This window comes from Typopeltis vanoorti, chromosome 11 (assembly GCF_054136105.1).
Source record: "Typopeltis vanoorti isolate ZY-2024b chromosome 11, IOZ_Tvanoo_1.0, whole genome shotgun sequence".
Classification (NCBI taxonomy): domain Eukaryota; kingdom Metazoa; phylum Arthropoda; class Arachnida; order Uropygi; family Thelyphonidae; genus Typopeltis; species Typopeltis vanoorti.
Genome location: NC_143559.1, coordinates 23,965,777 through 23,988,886, shown reverse-complemented (window position 1 = coordinate 23,988,886; position 23,110 = coordinate 23,965,777). Strand labels below are relative to the sequence as shown.

The following is a 23,110-nucleotide window of genomic DNA, read 5'->3' as shown; positions in this document are numbered from 1 at the left end:
AAAATGAATAATAAGTTTATTACATATTTTAAAATGTTTCATAAATCATTTTGATTTTAACATATACTTTCAATCAATTAAATATATTCTGTATAAGTGTTGAGAAATACATTATTCCTAAATCTTGGGCAGCATTCCACAGTTATATATAAATAAATCCCAAACTACCGCTTAGCTTTAATTCTGATTTTTCGTTTTGTTAATATTCCCATCTGCGTTGCTTTGGGTCGAACAATTTGGAAAATTATTTTTGATAAAGCTTTCCTGATAATGCTTGGTTTCATAAATGAGGTTAATTTGGAAGTCTTATTGCATTCACTTCTGACAGTTATTGTGCTGCAGTATCAAATCAGTTTGGATAATTCGTGATTCTCCTGGCAATGAACTATTTTCCTGGATTGCGAGTATTATTGGCACGAATACATGGTTCCTACTTTCAGTACTCGAACGCGCTAAAAAATTCAAAGTAAGAAATCGCGTTTCTTTTGAACTTTAGTGAATGTGCACGGGATGGCATTGAGAAAGAAAGAAAGAAAAAGAGAGAGAGAGAGAGAGAGAGAGAGCAAAAATATTATTGATTTGTTGTTCTCCTGATCAGAATTTTAAGTTAAGGACGATATTGATGATCATTACCAAAATGGTATTAAAATATTAAAATGATATTAATTAGTTTATGACATCTTTCATAATGCCGGCCTGGTTGACCAAGTGATAACGGATCCGCTCTCTGACCAACAGGCTGTAGTTGGAATCCCTCCATGTTTGTGATCGTTTTTTACCCACATATTATACAAACAAATGCACAATCTCCTAAGATGAAGTGGATCATCATGGGTGAAGTAGACCCAACCTTCCAGCATTTGAGAGAGGCCTTTGCTTAGCATTGGGTTCTAGAGGTTGATTATCACCAACTTTATAATAACTAAGAAGACGCGACTTCAAGTGAAGCTTTCTTAGTTATCACCTACAATGCATTTAAAAGGTCAGTTTCGAATCTCATCAAAAGGATGAAAGGAAGTAAAGCATAAATTTTAATAACGAATGTGCCTAAACACTGTTATTTTTGAATTGCGGCCGAAGCAACAAAGGTCAATGTATAATGTGTGTAAATTGTGTATGTTCGTGTGAAGGTTTGAATATTTTGCGGAGTGAAAAACAAGAGTGCCCCAGAAAAAAAGAACGCTGCCATCTTATATGAGACCAACTAATTCACTTTCGAATGACAAAAAAACAACATATATATGTTCTTCGGGTCCTTGAGAAATGTGAACCACTCAAAACTAAACCCATCCAGAACTAACAAAAGAGCATGTTTAAACAGAGCCAAGAAGAGGGAAATAATAATAATAATTATTATTATTATTATTATTATTATTATTATTATTATTATTATTCCTGATACCTCCAAGGAGTCCGAAGACTCATCGCGGGAGGACATCTTCAACTGTCACTACACCTTACCTCTACTACGAATCAACGCCATCTACCGCCCACCTCCAACACCACCACAACTAGTAATTTTTGTCTGTAAATTGCGTGTGTTCTGAAGGGCCTATTTGTATGTATGCGGGATGAAAAACCCGAGTTTCCGGGAGAAAAAACCCTGCTACCTCCGTATGAGATCGGCTAACTCACCATCGATTGAAATCGACCAGATAAAGATTCCTCCCGTCGCGACGAGAATCGAACTTTAGGCCTATTCCAATCGAAGGGCGCAATGTACCGTCGTTCTTCCAATTGCGCTACGGAGGCGCATAATGATTTAATATGTACAGAATATCGCTTGAAACCCCTAAAAAGTACTAATAAAAGATAATAAAATTCAACTTCGGATCATGTCTTTTAAGTAATAACAATAGCATAATAAATAAATAAATACATACACTTGCATATATAAGTTTATTATGCTACGGATGTGCCTAAACACTGTTGCTTTTGAATTGTCTTTGTGGTATATACAAGGACAACATCGTGGAAAAGATGATGAAAGTTCCGCAGAATTCTAGTAACAATGCTATTTTCAAAATAGGCTTATTTATGACTTCGATCTCTCTCTCTCTCTCTCTCTCTCTCTCACACACACACACACACACACACACACACACACACACACACACACACACACACACACACACACACACACACACACACACACACACACACACACACACACACACACACACACACTTTATTCTAAATGAAGGAAATTTGTGAAATTTTGTGAAAAAAACGGGGGTGCCGCCTCATTTTTCGTAACGTCAGTAAGACATTATCTCAACGCAACTCTTCTTAACCGCTGGATGGGTCGAAGTGTGACACGGATGATCTGCTTGCAATTGGCCACCAAGCCACCTGATCCCTTGCGATTTTTACCTTTGGGATTCGTTAAAGAATACCATCCACGTGCCATCTCTACTCACCACATTGCAAAAATTTCGACATCGAATTGTAGCAGTGAATTCAATAACTGTCGACCAGACAAATGGTCTGGCAAGAAACTATCGCTTTGATGTGTATCGTATTACAGGAGATGCATACATAAAGTGATTGAATATCTGACAGTTTTACACATTAAAGAATTAAAATCACGCCACTTTTTTCTTAGCAGCGTTAAGCTCAACGGGCTGTCGCGGTCAAATAAACTGGCTCATAGAAACGTAATTGATGGCATGAGGTTAATGCTGTTTACATTTTGAGGGACGAAATTTCACAGAAAAAACCATACCATTTCCGTATAAGATCGACTAACCGACTTTCAGATGAAAGAGCCTTCTACAAGTATTTAGATGATATTCTAAACCGTGGTCCTTCCACCTGAGCTATGTAAATTATTGAAATAAAAATATAAAGCCAAATAATAAAAAATATTTTTTAAAATTCTAATGTATTGTTTCAAGTTTTTCTTCACCATTTTCATGTAAAAATCATAATATGTAAATATCTGTTGTAAATATCATTATATCGGCATCGCCACCATTGCACTTCCCCCTCACCAAATAACTCCCGCACAATGAACGTTTCTAAGTTAAGAATTTCACATTAATGCTATTTATATTCGCAAACAGCGTTAATATAAAAGTGTATAAATTGTTGTATACTTCATTTCAGGATAACAATAGACCAGTTCGAGCAACTGATGGAATTAGATGGCTCCGCAGATTTACGAAGGAAACATCTGATTGCTTTACAGAAAACAGTTAGGGATCGTCTGCATTTGATGCAAGTGAGTATATCGGCAATGCTTTAGCTAGAGATCGTTAATTTATTATTATTATTATTATTTTGACGCATAGGAAATCTACAAAAATTCGACATGGAATCTTAGATATTATAACAATATAAGTAAAACAACAAATTGTACCTTTTTATCTACAAATTTTAAAATACATGTATAAACATTTATTATCGTTCTAAGAAACTATTTTCAAGTGGGATTGTTGTTTTTTCGAATTACGAAAGAAGCAACTGCAACTATTGTGAAGCCAGTATACATCTCTGTTAGTTCTTGTTTTTTTTTGTTTTTTTTGTTAGCATGCTAGATAAAATTAATTAGCTTTTCATTGAGAAAAAAAAAACTCTCCTACTTCCGTATGGGACTAGGAACCTTACGTTAAGTTGAAAGCATTTTTTAATAAAGACTCTTTGAATTTGAGGACTGGATTATAACCCAACAATTAAAGAATAATTTCATAGCAGCATGCAGTGGCGTACTGGGGGAACCGGGTTGAACGGATAAAAATATTTTTAATGGAAATTCAATAAAATTAATTAGGTGATTATAAAAATTTATTTAAAGAATTCTTTCATGTCCTCTCTCATGCCATACATTTGTTCCTGCCACTACAATCATTTCTTTCACCCTACCCTTCAATTCTACAATACAGTCTAATTCTAACACAATTTTTTACTGATACGCTATTTTTTTTTTTAAACTAAACAACTTAGATTTTGTAGCTCCCCAAACACCTTTCTATCACCATACTACCTGATCCGTTTCCTTCTATTAAACTCTGATTTCCAAACAGGATGGCGGCGTCATTAATATAGCATTATTAATTAAATTTTTAAAAAATTTTTTTAAACATAGATTTAATGACTTAAAAAACCGAGATAACTTATAAAGATTTTAATAAGAATAATACGACTAGTTTCGGCTTATAACAGCTTTCCTCAGGTATTCATAAAGGAAAAGAATAGTAATAAACATTGAAGTATCTAAAACAACTGGAAATTACAGGTAAAAATTGCCACACATAATTGATACATAAAAAACGTTGTATTTTTTCAAGTTGTTCTAATAGGCGTGCCATTGTTTATTGCAAGTGTGCGTGCAGGCTCACGTGAACGCCAATATTGAATAACTGTAGCATGGCTATCTGGGATGTTATAACTCAAATTTTTGTTTAAGTGGACAGGGTTCAGCAGGATTTCCCTTGATTCTACAGTTTTTCTCTCAAACTCATCATTACAGCGAAAAATAATTTTTGATCTATCCCAGAAAACGGAGTGGCTTTGTTGATCATCATTAGGATTATTTGAAAAAAGAACATGACTGGATAACGCAGTTGCATGAGATCTTTTGTAAGAGATGTCTCTCTTATGCTCTTCTATACGTTGTTCAATAGATTTGTTAGTTTGTCCAAAATAAGGGATATTGCAATCGCATCATAATTTATATACACCTGGATATTTTAGATAGTGATGAGTAGGCTGTGGATGGCTGATTAGAGAACGGATTTTTTGAAGTGTGGCGAAGAACGTCCTGATATTATATTTTTTAAGGACTTTAGCTAATTTTTTAGAGACTGTGCTAATGTATGGAATGGAGATGCTACCTTTAAAATTAATAGTTTCTGTTGTGCACTGCCTAGGAGTATCCAGAAGAAATTTCTTAATCGTTTTTTCAGAGTATGCATTTTGTTTAAAGATAAGAGTGAGGCGATTTATTTCTTTTTGTAGTTCATCTTTTTCATTCAAGAGAGAGTGTTATAAGCCGAAATACACACACACACACACACACACACACACACACACACACACACACACACACACACACACACACACACACACACACACACACACACACACACACACACACACACACACACACACACACACACACACACACACACACACACACACACACACACACACACACACACACACACACACACACACACACACACACACACACACACACACACACACACACACACACACACACACACACACACACACACACACACACACACACACACACACACACACACACACACACACACACACACACACACACACACACACACACACACACACACACACACACACACACACACACACACACACACACACACACACACACACACACACACACACACACACACACACACACACACACACACACACACACACACACACACACACACACACACACACACACACACACACACACACACACACACACACACACACACACACACACACACACACACACACACACACACACACACACACACACACACACACACACACACACACACACACACACACACACACACACACACACACACACACACACACACACACACACACACACACACACACACACACACACACACACACACACACACACACACACACACACACACACACACACACACACACACACACACACACACACACACACACACACACACACACACACACACACACACACACACACACACACACACACACACACACACACACACACACACACACACACACACACACACACACACACACACACACACACACACACACACACACACACACACACACACACACACACACACACACACACACACACACACACACACACACACACACACACACACACACACACACACACACACACACACACACACACACACACACACACACACACACACACACACACACACACACACACACACACACACACACACACACACACACACACACACACACACACACACACACACACACACACACACACACACACACACACACACACACACACACACACACACACACACACACACACACACACACACACACACACACACACACACACACACACACACACACACACACACACACACACACACACACACACACACACACACACACACACACACACACACACACACACACACACACACACACACACACACACACACACACACACACACACACACACACACACACACACACACACACACACACACACACACACACACACACACACACACACACACACACACACACACACACACACACACACACACACACACACACACACACACACACACACACACACACACACACACACACACACACACACACACACACACACACACACACACACACACACACACACACACACACACACACACACACACACACACACACACACACACACACACACACACACACACACACACACACACACACACACACACACACACACACACACACACACACACACACACACACACACACACACACACACACACACACACACACACACACACACACACACACACACACACACACACACACACACACACACACACACACACACACACACACACACACATGAAAAACAAAGTAGTTTGAATGACTACAATACCGAGAATAAAAAGAATAAAGTTTAATACTGAGATACTACTAGTTTCGTTGAAAAAATCAAGTTCCTCAGGTATCGGAGACAAACAATTATATAAAAAATAACAGAGACATTATAAAATTATATCAACAGATCTAATATAAAAGACTGTAGTACGGTTTAAACAGGAATGCGTGCTGGAGTTCCAACTGAAGTTGAAATTGCTTGAGTTATCACGAGAGCGCCAATACTGGACAATGGCAATGGGTGCGTCAGACAGATTGTAGCTAAGGTATGTGGGATGAATCGAGAGATATTTCTTTAGATTCGAGTATCGTTCTTTTGAGTTCATCATTACACGACGTATGTATGTTGGAAGTTTGAGGCCAGTCTACGAGGTGTTGGTGGCCATCATCCGAGTTTATAGAACGTGGCTTGAGAGAGCACTGGCTCTGGTCCTGTTGTAGGACATGTCTCTTTTGTGTTCTTCTATACGTAAAAAGATAGATTTAGCCGTCTGACCGTAATATGGTTTGCCACAGTCACACATTATCTTGTAGACTCCTGGATACTGAAGAGGGAGATGTTTTACTTTAGGTCTACTTATTATGGAGCGAAGTTTTGGAAACGTAATGTAACAAGTTCTAATGTTGAACTTCTTGAGAATTTTAGCCAGTTTTGGTGAGAGAGAGCTGATGTATAGCAAATATATAAATGCTCTTGGGGAAGAAGAATCTTCAATAGTAGCTGAACGACGGTGAAAGATAAATATTTCAATCTTCTTGAGAGAGAAACCATTGTTGACAAAAGTCCTTTTTAGTAAATTAAGTTTATTTTTAATCTTTGTTTCATCTGTTAATAAAGATCTGGTTCGATGTGCCAGAGTTGAAATAATACAAAATTTCTGCGGAGGGTAGTGATGCCTAGTGGCTATGCGCTTCGCAACCATATGCCTGTGGAAGGAGTGTCCTAGGTTTGATTCCCGTCAACGATGTGAGGAGCTTAAAGATCTTCCTCAGCCATAGCTAAGTTAGCCGGTCTGGGCGTGGACAGCAGGGTGTTTTCCACCAGTTTGTCCGGCGTTTTTCATCCCGAAAGCAGGCAAACCGGCCAGGTGAACACACATGCTACCGTCATAGGATCGTACGGCAAGGAAGGCAACGGGAAACTAACTTGCTCATAACCATTTTCCTCTAGATGGTGGCCAATATAGCTACCCCTCAAACATCCCTAAGGCGAGATCCACAAGAAGATGATGTGGAGAGAATATCGTGAGGAGAGGAGTTATGTAATATGCAAATTGCAACTAGAACAAGGAATTATGCATAAAAGTACAAAATCTAAATTTTAAAAAAATAATATTAATAACTCGAAATATACTGACGTAAATAGTCGCATGGGATCAGAAATCACTCCTTACTCCACAAATGATTGTGTCGACAGCCAACACACAACTGATTCGGCGTGAGGGCAGCGAGAAACTCAACTACTCAAAATGACAACAAAAATCGGTCATTGGTTTTGTCAGAAATTGAACTGGAATGATGGCTATGATCAAGCTATTTTAAACCGGGTTTTTACTCCATTGACCAAGTAAGCAAACAGACAATTAAGTCAAGTTTGCGCCTGCACGTAATGCAAGTCTAAGTGACCCGTAAAGTAGTACAAGTCTAGGCAACTCGCGGTAAAGGAGGAATAAACTCTGATCACTGTTCTTAATATTTACCCTTAATGCAAAGTTTTTAACATCATACATCTCCTTGAGGAGATGTATGATGCATTTAATGCATCTAATGCATTTAATGCATTTAATGTTAGTGGCCCCTTGCATTTAATGCATAACATCATACATCTCCTTGAGGAGATGTATGATGTTATGCATTAAATGCAAGGGGCCACTAACCAGACCGGTTTCGACCTTTATTGAGGTCTCATCAGTGGAAGCCAGGCTTAGAAATACCAAGGATAACGGAAATACCAAGGATTTAAGTAATACAGAGCTTATAAGTATTTTACCAAAATCAGAGCTTATTGCTCCTTTACCACGAGTTGCCTAGACTTGTACTACTTTACGGGTCACTTAGACTTGCATTACGTGCAGGTGCAAACTTATCTTATTTTGTCTGTTTGCTTACTTGGGAAATGGAGTAAAAACCAGGTTTAAAATAGCTTGGTATCTTTAACATATATTATATATATATATATATATATATATATATATATAATGTATATTATTTCTGGGAAAACTCCCATGTTACTCCTCATTATAAACTATTATAATACAGCTATATTGCCTGCTTCAGTTTAGGAGTGCCCCTGTTTAAATGTCATTGGCTATTTACTCATGGGTTCTTAGGGCATTATGAGTGTAGATGTACTAAAAAGTATATGTAGCTTAAGGAATAGAAATTGCACATACCTTTTTCTGGGTGTTGTGGCTTTTCCTCTGTCTGCGATGTCGAGAACTGCAGAGTGTGTGTGTGGTGTGTTATATAAAACTCTAAATATTCAGGTGACCTATATAGCAAGATCTTGCTACTTTCCCAATATGTTCCGATGATGACCACGAATAGTCGAAACGGTTCACACCCCGTCAACCACCTTTCCCCTTCCCCCTCCTTATTTTAAAAAATTAACCCTTTCACTTTTTCCCCACCCTATATAAAAGTATATGTACTATATATTACGAAAAAAAACCCGGGTTTTTTCTAACTTATTCTACCAAACTGCCTACTCCCCCCCTCCACACCACACACACACACTCTGCAGTTCTCGACATCGCAGACAGAGGAAAAGCCACAACACCCAGAAAAAGGTATGTGCAATTTCTATTCCTTAAGCTACATATACTTTTTAGTACATCTACACTCATAATGCCCTAAGAACCCATGAGTAAATAGCCAATGACATTTAAACAGGGGCACTCCTAAACTGAAGCAGGCAATATAGCTGTATTATAATAATATATATATATATAAAATCCTTAGCCCATGTAATATGCTCTTGGTTTATAACCTTTTCGTGGATGGGAGTCATATAGAAGAAAGAAAATGTATTTTATATAAAACTCTAAATATTCAGGTGACCTATATAGCAAGATCTTGATTATCCTACATAGTTACATAATAAAAAAGAAGATGAATACAAAACTATTAGAGAAAGTAATAAAAAATCACCCCAACTTCAACTTCTGTCAGATATTGCAGCGAGAGCGGAAGTCTTAAATATATCCGAGAAGAGGGGTGTAGAGAATATCACCGAAATGTTATACTTTTCTGACACTTTTCCGGCAGAAAACAATTTCTGCCGGAAAGGTATCTTTCAGGAATTTACTTGAGTGTTACCGTAAAACGGGACATTTAATACTACACTCGTCACTGTGCTACTACCATGCAATCGGAGACCTACCGGTCAGACTAGTTTGCAATAGGCAAAGTCTTTCATACTTTTTTCAATGTGTATGATAAAATATCTTCTGCGTTTTCACCTTTCAGCTAAAACTGGATTATTTATTTTCCCCCGCATTTCACTAAAAACACAGGTTCTGTGCTGTTATATTGAGGGATCCTCAAGGAGCGGACCACGGTCTGAAGGAAATTAATACGTCATTTACGAAGATGATTCATAACCTTTCTTTCATTCTAGAAATAAACAAAACAATAACTTGAAACTCTGGTTAAAACAGGCTTTAATAAAAGTCTGTCTCTTAATGTTTTTTTCGTAAACTAGAGTAATTTCATGACAAACTTTATTGGATGTAAGAGCCGGATAACAAGCAAAGTGATCAGCCGCTGATGAAATGTAACTGAGGGTGTTATCAATATCCAAAATTGAGAAGGACCGGGGGGGGGGGGAGCTACAGTCGAAGAAAATTGACTTCAAACCTCAAAAATATAGAAAATACAACATATGACTCAGTAAAATTTTTATTAAAATATGTCAAAATTGTGTTTTAAAAACGTTTTTAGCAGAGTACGCAGAATCAGATGTATACAATACTAAAAGAAAGAGAAAGAGAGAGAGAGAGATCTTTGTCGGTAAACGTTTAAAATTTTATTTTATTATGATTAACGCCGAAATACTGTCAATCATGAATGTCTTTCTCATATCAGAGAATGTGTGTTTTCCAAAAAGGAAACAGGTGTTTCTGAGGAAGATAAAAAAAATCATCTCCAGGTCACCACTATAATTAGTACGACAACTGGTACGAGGAAAGTTAACTTCCCACTTACTCCATTTCAAGGATGCATTTTACCAATTCAAGAATTTCTGTACTGGAATATGCATGCTAAGGAAGTACTTATTTAGTATCCATACAGACTAAATATTGGCTATGTACAACAAATAAGATATGAATTAGTAAAGCAAATATGTGACATATTTGGCATATTTTCAAATTTTGTGATCGGCACAATAGAAAGCTATATCTCTCTCATTTCGATGGTTCAGTCTAAGAGCGTAGAACGTTATCTTTGAGCGCTAATAAAATTTCTGATCCTTCACTCGACTGAAATTCATATTTCTCCAACCAAAAATAATGCATCCGTTGTACTGTCGAAAGGAAGGCTGGTGAACATTATTTCTGTGGTGGGGACAAACAAATGCCTGCCTTCCATCCTCTAAGTATGACACTAAGCTATATGTAAATTACTGATCTGCCAGGAATTTCTTGAAATATTTACTGTAATGAGTCAGTATAGTCAACAAGATCATTAATGTTTCCCATCTACTCAAAAGAAATGGGAAAGGTGTCGTATGCACATAAAGATCATGAATTTAATCTCTCGTGTACACATAATGTATACGTTTTAAAATTACTCAATAATGTTCGTGTACATACTGATTATAATTCATATTCCTTAGAATCCCCAAAACTGCGATACGTTTCCGACGTTTGTCTGCAAACTTAAAAATCCAGATGGCTTTGCATCCGGTATACACGATCTTCTTTTCTGTATCGCCACGGCTTACAAAGAAGGAAGGAGGTTAATTTTGGACACTACTGAATGGCATTTCAAGTATGGAAAGTGGGAAAACGTGTTTCAGCCACTGAGTGAGAAATGTAAAGATAGTCAGAATACAGAGTCAAATTCAGGACGATACGGTAAGCTAAAACGCATATATTTTGGTAATTAGTGAAATGACAATATATAAACAATGGGTTAATGTCACTAGTTGTTAGAATGAGCATGATTAACGTTACTGTAGATATTTATTCACATTTTAATTACGGAAAAGTTTAAATTCTAGATAAATTTCTCCATTTCCTATATGATGAGCCCTTCTGCTTTTGTTGTTCGAGTGCCTGAAAAATGACAAAAGTATGTTGTGAATTACGTCCTGTCAGGAATCCTATACTGTAAGTCGATATAATGAGCATTTTTAAGGACGTTTCAACTGAAGGCTAATTAACCGGTCTCAGGCTTTTAATCACGGAATGCCACGTTTTCAATTTTGCATGGCACTGAAGACAGGTCAGAAAACACATGAAGTAGAAAGACATTATACACTGACCATCCTTTTCTTAGTCTTTGGCGTAATTTAAAACACTGAAACAGTTAACCACAATGTAAGAGTACAAACTCACAATGCACATTTAAAGTGTGTTTCTCAAAATGCGTTGCGCCTTTATTAAGCTTCCTTTTGCCCGACCTTCAGCATATTTCTGATATCTATGCTTTGGCAAACGTTAATGAAATTTGGAACTTGGAAAGTTGACAAAAATTTGTGAGAAGCACTAATGATCAAACCGTTTCGAAATAATGCAAAGTAAAATCTCCACTGTGACAGGAACGAAATTTGGTATTTGGAATCTGGTGAAAAATTTCGCGGCATTTTTATTTTACTTTAAATCTGACCGTTTTAGAGGAAAAATCACACGAATTTGTTAAGAAATAATATATTTCATTTCGCATCGTTAAATTCTTATAACTGCATTAAAAAGGCATGGAACGCATATCTGTTATGATTGTTTTTGATCATATCCATAATTGTTTGGTTTTCTGTTACAGTTATTAATTAATGAAAGACTATGATATGGTACCACAACTATAAGATGTTCAGCTAAATATGAACCAAATTATGACGATTAAAAGTATACTTTACTAAAGATGGACGCGAGTGTTGTTTTATTAGATTTCAATATGCAGTATAGCTGAAATATTATTTCTCAGGTATCTCCATGGAATCAGATTCATTGTGGAAGACCCACTTTAGCCATTCTTCACACAATACCTAACATCCTTCTCCTTGAGCTTATTAACCGATCAAGCATCGCAATACCAAAACTACCTATGCGAACTAGTTTCACCCATTCATCACCCTACAAGCAAACATCTGATCCTAATCTTCCCAACTATACTCTTACACAATTTCTAGGAGGTGGCCCGCTTATTTTCCCACTTTCGTCCAAGTACTAATCATTTATTCCACGCACCTCCATATCTTAAGTGTGTGAATCCCATAAAATCTCTTTAATAACTTACATGCTTCAATCATGTTCCCCTCGTATTTACCAATCATATAATTTTTAAAGCCCACAGACTATTCTCATACGGAGCACTCCGATATGCACAATCTTATCACTCGCCTCTTCATCCCCACGAAATACAATCGACTAAATCCAGCGTGGCCTTATAAAAACATTAAAAAAGGGGAGTAATATCCTCTTTATCATTGCTTTTCAGTGTGTATGTGTGTGTGTGATCCTCAACAACCACATACTCTGATTTGCTATGATGATCACTATGTAATCTGTTCTCTAAACTTCAATTCCTTGCCATAAAACCAAATCCCTGGTCTTCATCAATTTCCTGCAGTTCCGTTCCATCAGTAAAGTATACAGCTTGTGTCAAATGGCATCACAAGATATATCACTATACTGATGGAACTGAACTGATAGACACACTAAAAGGCCATACATTAACCTTTGCACATACTACCCGTACATTTAAGTTACCATACAGATCTCTACTCATCTTCATTGACTATGGCTCTTTACAGCCTTTAATCATTAGTAAACAACAAAATATTTACTCTTAAATAATTTCCTATATCACTGTCGTATAAACTAAACAGCAGAGGACGAAGCATTGAGCCCTGTGGTACAACACTAGTTACACATCTTCTCCTGAGCTCAACTCCTCTAAAAGCCAATCATTGGTATCTGTCCACCAACCACCAATGTATCCAAATCATTAGATTCATTTTCATTCCCATTTGCTCTAATTATGAAACAGAGTTCCATGTGGAATTCTGTCAAATGTCTTTGCAAAGTCCAGCAGTATCACCGAGTAGCCATTTTCTTTATCTTACTCAATTATCACTTTATTATAAAAAAGTAAGCGAATTACTAAGAGGGAAACCAAACATTTTACAAAACATAATTATCCCTATTAAGTATCACATTTCTGTCCACAGTACCAAATTCTATCTTTTACCAACTTTTCCAATACCATAACCGACACTCCTAAAATACTGACTGGCCTGTAATTTGAAACTTCTGTCTTGAAGCCTCCTTTATATAGTAAAACTATTTTCACTCTGTTTCCACCCATTGGCACATTCCAATTGATCAGCTGATCAGAGAAAATGGCAATTCCTTTGCACATTCGCGTAATAACCCAGGCTGATATACCGTCTAATCCCAAATCCTTGTTCAGATTAAAGTTCTGCAATATTGGAAGCACCTTCACTCCATCTGGCTCTATTCTTCCATCAGTCAGTCACACTGGATATCCGAATTTCTCCACCTGGTTGAACACACTTAATAGTTACCTAACAACTAAACTATTTTGCTTGCTTCTGTCACCTTCCTACCACCAAACGGTCGATTTGTTTTCGCCTCATCAGCTAGCTTCCTCTCAAAATTAGCTTTGGCTTTCCTTATCATCCAGGTTACCTGTACTCAGGATTTATAGGTTTGCTGATCACCTTTTTCTTAATATTTCTCTACACAAGTTTTTTCTTTTTATAATATTTGTCATCTAAATAATACTCAGTTTATCTTCCTGACTCTGGGTATACAGTGTGGTAATACTTTCTTCAAATGCCCTCGACTATCTTCCATGCACTGCTAACATCTCTTTCCTCCAAATTCTTATGGCACTGCTCTAAGGAGACTCCTCAGTTTGTCATAATCACATATTTGTAATTTCACATATACCATTTCTTAACAGACATTTCTAAATGACTAGCAATATCCCAGGTCAAGACTATATGACTGGGTTCACTAAGCAGAGGCAGTGCGGAAACATTGGTTACTATTAAATTTTCTAATGTTATAACCAGATCTATACTATTGAACTTATGTCCCCTCCATTACATGTTGTCCATTCATTACCTTCTGGGAACAGTATAAATTAATTTCGTTTCCTCCCTGTGACCATTCCTCTTTCCAGTCCATGTCACCAGAGCTGAAGTCCTCCATAATAATTACCATACCTGGACTCATTGTGCTAAGGTATGCTACTTACATTCTTTCTAATGCCCCATGGCCTATAGCACTAACCAAGTATGTATTTCATCCTCCTTTCCTCCATCTCATACTGAATAGCTTCATAGAAACTGCACTCCCCAGTCATATTGATGTACTTCGACTCTTTATAGAATTCAATTCCTCTCTGTCCTCTGAAAGTACTATACCTCCTGTTCCATCCCTATGACCATATCATCCTCTGTCAACTTAAAATTAAATGGACAACCTACAAGCCATATGAAGCAAGAAGGTTTGAACTATCCTTACAGTCAGTGAAAACTTGGTCCACATGTACTAGACGGTACAGACCAATAAAGAAAATCTCATCCCATCAGAATGTTAACTCATTATAAATTTCATCCTTGAAATGGTATAGTACAAGGATGGTTCTGATTAACTATTTAGGATTTTATTAGTATTTAGCTCAGCTACTGAAAAAGAGAAAAAAGCTAAATTAATATAACAGTGCAAAATGTGTTTTCCCCATGGACGTATTTTCTATCTGAGGATAATACGAATCAAGTGGCCAGCACGGTTCTCAGATCTGAACCCCAAAGAACACGTTTGGGATGCAATAGGAAGATGCATTGCTGCTCGAAATTCCCCTCCAGAAAACAGAGCCTTATTTCTTCTCTGAAGGAGGAGTGGGCCAATTTGTCACAGGAATTCTTGAACCACTTGCTGCTAAGCATGGTATGACGTTGTGAGAGCGGCATTGCAGTTTGGGGTGGACATATTCTATACTGAAATGTCTCTCTGCATAGTTTTCTGTAAGCACTGTACATTAAGTCCTTAACTACATGACCACATCCTTAAAAAACTTGTAACTTTTGCCAAAATTAAATTGCAATTTAATTTGTACGAAATTTATAACACATTTTGTTTTGAGTAATATAATTTATTAGTATGCTGGCAATAAATTTATGTCTACATAAATTCTGGTCGAATATCATCTACTCCAGCTGCCTTTCCACATTTCAAGTTTTTGACTGCTTTTTATACTTCAAGTATTGATATGTTTTTTTCTTTGCATTTCTATTGAAACCTTTTAGCAGGATTCTGTCACTGGATAGTTCGTTTTGTTCCCAGAAAATACAGCATCCCCTAACTCCTCATCTTTAACTGTTTCAGTATGTTCAGTAATGGTCTTATTCTCCTTCTGTTTTCTTTCCGGTCCAAGACGTTGTCATTATACACATATATACCGCTTTGATCTGTTTTTTTTTATAGATAGAAATGCACTGCCGGTGTGCTGAGCCTTTCTCTCGTTATCAAACTTCAATATCTATACTCGAGAAAACTGGGAATAGAAATACGTCAAGATGACGAATTACTGGAATTTATGATAGAAAGAAATTAAAAACGTCTACCAACTCATCATCATTAGCTGTAAGCGTCTGGATGTTCGACATGTTCGTTTTCCATTGGTCTCTTCGGTTCCGCTTTGATTCTTTGTTTCTTAATGAGAGTAAAGAAATTCGTTGCCGGTTTGCTGGTCCTGTCTTGGCATCACTACCCCACCCTCACTTTTTCCCTCTGTTTCCTGAAGTTCAGTTCTATCAGTAAAGAATACAGCTTGTGTCAAATGGCATCACAAGATGTATCACTATACTGATGGGACTGAACTGATTGACACATTAACCTGCCAGCCATTAACCTTTATCCATACCGCCAGCAGTGGGCAGTATGGGCGAAGGTCAATAGCCGCCAGTTTAATGGTTAATGGTTTCTATCCAAACAGCGTACCGTACTGTTTGTCTCTTGAGAGAGTTTGCAAAACATCTACTAACCGTTAACTAATTACATGGCCAGTGTAATGTTCCAGTCGGCACCTCACCTGGATTAGATGCAGTTATTCTTGTAGCCTGCCTTTCTTTTTCACTTACGTTTTAGATTAATTATGCTGCACAGGCAGTTTTATACCCCCTACCAATCAAAAGCTTTTACTAGATCAGTAAAATAAGACAAAGGATATTATTACAAAGATACTTACTTTTACAATGGATTCCATAAAAGCTCCAAAAGAACCTCCGTTGTGAAAGGATGTCTCTTTGTAATTTTTCTCAACGGAACCTTCATTTTGAGGTTCCTTTTGGAAAAAGAAGTTCCCGTGAGAGTTCCGAAGGAACCTCCTAACTTATTTTGAAGGTTCCTTTGGGGCATTTATGGGAATCCAAAACGGGCGTTCTCAAATCATCTGAGCTCTTGATGTTGAGTATGTCCGTTATCCTCGTGGTTCATGTCTGTCCTCTGGTAATTACCATTCCATGATGTCAGTTTGGTATATTCAAAAACCTGAATATTCTCCGCATAAAAACATCTCAATGACCAGAGATGTATCCTAGGGGATCAGACCCTAGTCCATGTTTTTGATGATGCAAACATAGGCAAGGTAATCAAGAATGCGACTGACATGACTTGGGTAAGCCTCTGGGAATGTGAAAGTAACTGTCGGTTCAGTGTCAGTGAATGTGAAATTATGCACTCTGCTGTAAAAATATATCCAAAAGCGTATAATAGCAAAATTATATTTTGCTATTATACGCTTTTGGATATACCAATTATACAGATAAGATTACGCTAAAAGAACCTGCCCAGACTAGGGATGTTGGAGTTTTAGTAGATAGGAAGGTTGAAGTTCAGAGGATTTATAGCAAAAAAAAATGCAAATGCAGTTCAGAGTATAATTACAATGCTGAAACAAATTGGTATCTAAGAATTAGTCATTTTTCCGCTTTACAAGGCTTCAATACTATCCCCGTCTGTGTCTAGATTAGGCTTTCCGGTTTCCAAGGTAGTGCTTCTGGGGTGAAGAGAGTGAAAAGCAGATTACTAAAGATGATATCAGAACTGTGAAATGTAGATTTTTAAGAGATCTTGAGAATTTGTGGACTGCAGACTGATAGGGATCTATAAACGTCTCCAAGGATCATATTGGATATCAACAATGGAAATTTTGATTTTATCGGTGGCAGGGAAAGGATGAGTGGGAATCTGCAGAAGTTCAGAATAAATGCAATCACGAAAGGTGTGTGTGTGTGTGTGTGAGAGAGAGAGAGAGAGAGAGAGAGAGAGAGAGAGAGTAATTTTTTTTCTTATAACGTGGTGCACAGATGACTTGCTTTTGAAGATGATGCGTGCAGATAGTGTGAATGAATTCAAGGGGGTGTGAGTAAGACGACACCTGCCTCTGACTCCTTGGAAGACTCTTATCATCATCATCATAATAATAATTTATGAATACATAAATTATTACAAGAATACACACACAGACACATTTTTTTCTTGTGATTCCTGTAAACAGGCAGTACTACATATTGTTAATCACACGCTTCTGGCAGATTTAATTTTGAATTAGAGATATCGCTAATACTTTGACCACTCAGTATACTCGAAAAGTAACTTTACTAAGAGAAGTAGTCAGTTATACAGTAATATTACAAGCAGTGTAATTTTTAGGTTATGGGAGAAGTGTGTTGACATACCTTCCACATGACGTTGGACCTCAAGTCGCTCGTCTTCATCAACACCCAATGGCCTGGTGGTATGGACAGCTTCTTTACTATGCACTGCGTCCAAATGAACAGCTACAAAAGTCCTTGGAAAAGATAAAGAAACAAATTGGCTATAAAAAGCATATTGTCGGGTAAGTTGTGCAGTTTCTTAATTGTAAATATTATGTCATTTATATGTATCTTAACTCTAGTAGTTTCTCTTATTTTTCAACCTTTCCCTGGAGAAGAAGAAGAACAAAAAACAGACTGGAGTGAGAAAACATGATTTTCTACTTATATTATATCCAATAACTTGATGTCAGATGACCTACGAAAAATATTCTTAAACAGCACTTGCTTTTAAGATACATATTTCACTTTTTAAATGTACAACGTGGCTGGTGGATTTGCTACCAATAATAAAATTATATATTTTATGCACTGTCAGATATACAATCATGATCTTATTACTCACAGATGCAGATATTTCAATCGATTTCAGAAGAGATAATTAACCTTGTAGTATCTGACGAAGTGCATAATTTATACCATGTTTAAGTATTATCATTATTGCTATGAATTCTTGGGGGGGAACAAATGGCCCAGTCATGGTACTGAAATTCTGGGCATATCACACAGTCAATTTGGGAATATCACACAGTTGTTCTATTAAAATATTTGGATTTTCACTTTCACCAGTGTTGATTAACTCTTGATTAATCCAGGGGGTAAGGGGGCCCTGCCTCCTCATAGAAAAAGGAAAAAAAAAACAGTAAATATTTTCCAAACGTTTTTTCCTAATTAAAATTCATTTTTTAATTACTGTTGTGTCGTGTCTTCTATTTCTATACTATTTATGAATTAGAGATCATTGCAGATGTTCAGTCATAGGTCGTATGCGATGCGTAGTGTGTATGGTCAAATCGTCTAATCAACTCGCCCCCCACCCCAAGATTAAATGCTGAGTACACTGCTGCTCATCAGAGAAGGCTGTATCATTACAAAATATAATGAAATAATCATCATCATCATCTGTCCACAATAACATTTCAAGTACAAACTGCATTTCAGTTAGGTCATTCTCTTATAACTTCTGCACCAACTGAATGTGAATATGAATGTAAGCATTAAGTCATAATGTTTCATGTATGACATTATATTCAATAAGTCAAAGAATATGCAGTTTATGATATGCCTGATAAATGTATTTAAAGTTATGTTAATATTTCCATATGTGACAAAGAAGTGAACATGTATTAAATTCACTTTGCATTAAAGAAAAATCAATAAAGATCTACTGGTCTGATATATAAACAGGAAAAATGTTTCCTTGAATCTACTTCTGCCTTAAAAAACTACCATAACCTCAATAAATTTTCTTGCATGAAACTTCCCCAAATATGGGAAGCTCTCATCCTGTGAATTTCAGTCCAGCAGCCAAGGACACCCAATTTAGCACACAATTTAGGGCTTTAGGCATACTCTCAGTTTACATGCTTCATCTTTATTAATTAGTGTAGTGCCTGCATGCATGTATCTTATTATATAATATTTTGTTTCCTACCTAATGATAGGAATCTGACTTTGCCGAAATTATTATTATTATTATTATTACAACACCTCCAGGGAGTCCAAAGACCCATCAAGGGAGGGTACCTCTCTACAACTCCCCATCTCCACTACTTTGCTAATCCACCAGCCGCAACTACCTTCATCATCTACACCAACGCCATCTACCGCCGACCACCACCACCACTAGTATTTTCACAAACAAACATCCATGCCCACGGCAGAATTCGAATCCGCAGCCTTTTGGCTGGAGAGCGGATACGCTAACCATTCGGCCAACCAGGCCGGCGATATATTGCGAATATATATGGCGAAATATTGGGAGTATTAATTAAATTTATTTTAGTTAATATTTGTCTATGTTGTAATTTCTTTAAAAATACAGTTACTGATAGTACTGATGAAACTGATGATGATGCTAACGATTTGGGAGCGATGGATTACAGAGATTTGAAGTTCAGAGCACGTATTGCAAAAAAAGCTGGTAAAATAGTTCATATAATTACTTGGATGTTGAAGAATACAATGACAAATAAGGATAGGAAGGTTATTATCCCTCTTTATAAGGGTATGATTTCTGCATCTTGACTATTGTGCACAGATTTGTTCACCTGGATGTTTTGGGGATCAAGAGGTGATGGAGAGGATTCAAAGACGGGTGACCAAGCTGGTGACAGGTATGTGGAATGTTGCCTATGAGGATAGGTTGAAGGTGTGTGAGACACAAACTTTAGTTAACAGGTGGAGGAGAACATACGTGATAGAAACTTATAAGTTACTAAAGGGGTTCTATAAGACTGAGACAAGAAAGGGGTGAAGAAGAGGTTACCTTTGGAATTTCTGTAAAAGTGTGGTTAGTAAGGGTGCAAGCACTAGATTTTTTACTTGGAGAGTGATTGCCAGAAAGTGACCAAGTCTAAGGATAGATATTGTGTAAATAATGGTTAGCATGGTCTCCGATAATGAGTTTTTTTACTCCTCCATGGAGATACCTGTATAACTATAATAATAATAATAATAATAATAATAATAATAATAATAATAATAACCAGTGACGGCTCGTAAGAATTTGTAGTGGTGAGGCCGTATCAATAAAAGTAAAAAAGATCAATATGGATTGAAACAATTATATAGTTAATAAAACTATGAATGACATAATTAAAAATAACAAATAAAAATTTAAGAACAGCGATAATAAAACAGGAACTTTCATTTTATACTGGAGGGCCTGCACCCTTTATGGACAAGCCACCACTGATAATAACTCATATAGAGCTGCAGTTCTTTCTCTAGGTTTTGTTTGATTTCTTCTCAGTGTTTACAACTTGAGATTATTATGTTTTATTTATTTATTTATTTATTTTTGTCTGTTAATCTGTGGAGTGAGAGAAACATCTGCATTGAGACTTGAGTTTACAAAGAAATTGAGATGATAATGACAATAGGATGATATACGCCATTAGTTACTGAAACCAAGGAGACCTATGATGTTTACTTTCAACTGATCGGAACTTCAATAAAGGTCAAAACCATCTGGGCAGGGCCATCTTAACAAGTTTGAATGCCCTGGGCTAAAACCAATTGGCACCTTAATTACACTGGATTGAGCAATAATTAAATAGTACATATAATTAATTAAATAACTTTCATTACAAAAAAAATATTTTAAAATATATCGACATTGCATATTTTTACTTAATTCAACAATATTTATAATATAAGAAAGGTAGTTTATTTGTATTTATAAAAAACATACAATAGAAAAAAGCTACTCGGTTCTTAAGCGCTGTTGGATAAATGCCGCCCCTTGGCTATTGCCCATTTAGCCCAATGGATAACGAGGCCCTGGGTCTGGGTAGCGATCCTTTCCATGATGCATGACATTATACGCATCTGAAAGGAAGTGCATAATGGGATACTGAGGCAACTGATTGGAAGTCAACAACCTCCATATACAAGTAGTCTATTCATGAAGATACTTCATAATAAACAGAACAAAATTATATTCTGTTTTATCCTGTGTAAAGGATAAAACAGAATATAATTTCTTGTCAAGTATAACAAATAGATATGTATCTACAAGTACCAAATAATATAAATTTAACTGATCATAATTCTGATTAATTCCTTATCTGAAAATAAAGGACTTTTGATTAATTCCTTTTTTCTTCAGATAATTAGATTTCAAATGCTCTCAGAAAGTTACACAAGATCCCTGGAAGCATAGCCAGAATTACATATACGCTAGACAAGCTGTAGCTTAAGGAATGACATCATTGCAAGGGCCTCTGAAAAGCTATTAAAGCTAAATTTAACCAGTAGAGTATATGCCTCTTAAAAGTTATAGCTTAGGGCCACAGAAACCTTAAATCCAACTATGCCTGGAAGATGTATGAGGAGGGTGTGAGGGAATAGCAGGTTCTCTGCGCGGAGAATGGTTGGTGAGAGGAATGCATTGCATAAGACTGTGGTGAGTGTAGAAACTATGAGTGGGTTGAAGCATAGTTTGATGAGCTTTCTCAGTGAAAGTATAAACCTTCCTAAATGAGACTTTTAATTCATTGGAGGCTTGGTATTAATAATATGTTTTTTTTTATGCAAGAAGCCAAAGCTGGAAAAACAAAAACAAAAGTGAGAAGGACTTTACTTTCAGCTACAAAAAATTATGTGATAAGAGAAACAGAAGAAATTAAAATGAAAATAATAACAAAATTCACATTTTTATGAAATAAGAGCAAATTGAGAAGACGTTTCATTTGAAAAACAGAGCAAAGAAAAGGGAATTGGCAAAAACAAAAAAGAAAATATAAATATTGAACATAATGAAAAGTAGCATAATAACATTACTATGAAAAGATAAAAGGATAATCGATGTGGGTATGAAGCTTTGGGCTACCATCAGCCACTTGAAAAATTTAGACATGTTTGGGCCACAGTTCGATT

General features: G+C 36.7%; 1 protein-coding gene across 2 annotated transcripts in view; it reads left to right on the top strand.

Moving 5' to 3' along the window:
- LOC150101380 (alpha-(1,6)-fucosyltransferase-like) overlaps window positions 1-23,110 on the top strand; it is a 46,855-nt gene that overhangs the window by 11,478 nt on the left and 12,267 nt on the right. For both annotated transcript variants that reach the window (XM_090400630.1, XM_090400631.1), the window contains exons 5-7: window positions 3,109-3,223; window positions 11,492-11,732; window positions 18,564-18,750. In XM_090400630.1, the coding sequence (XP_090256756.1) occupies window positions 3,109-3,223; window positions 11,492-11,732; window positions 18,564-18,750 (543 nt within the window). The remainder of the gene's footprint in view (window positions 1-3,108; window positions 3,224-11,491; window positions 11,733-18,563; window positions 18,751-23,110) is intronic.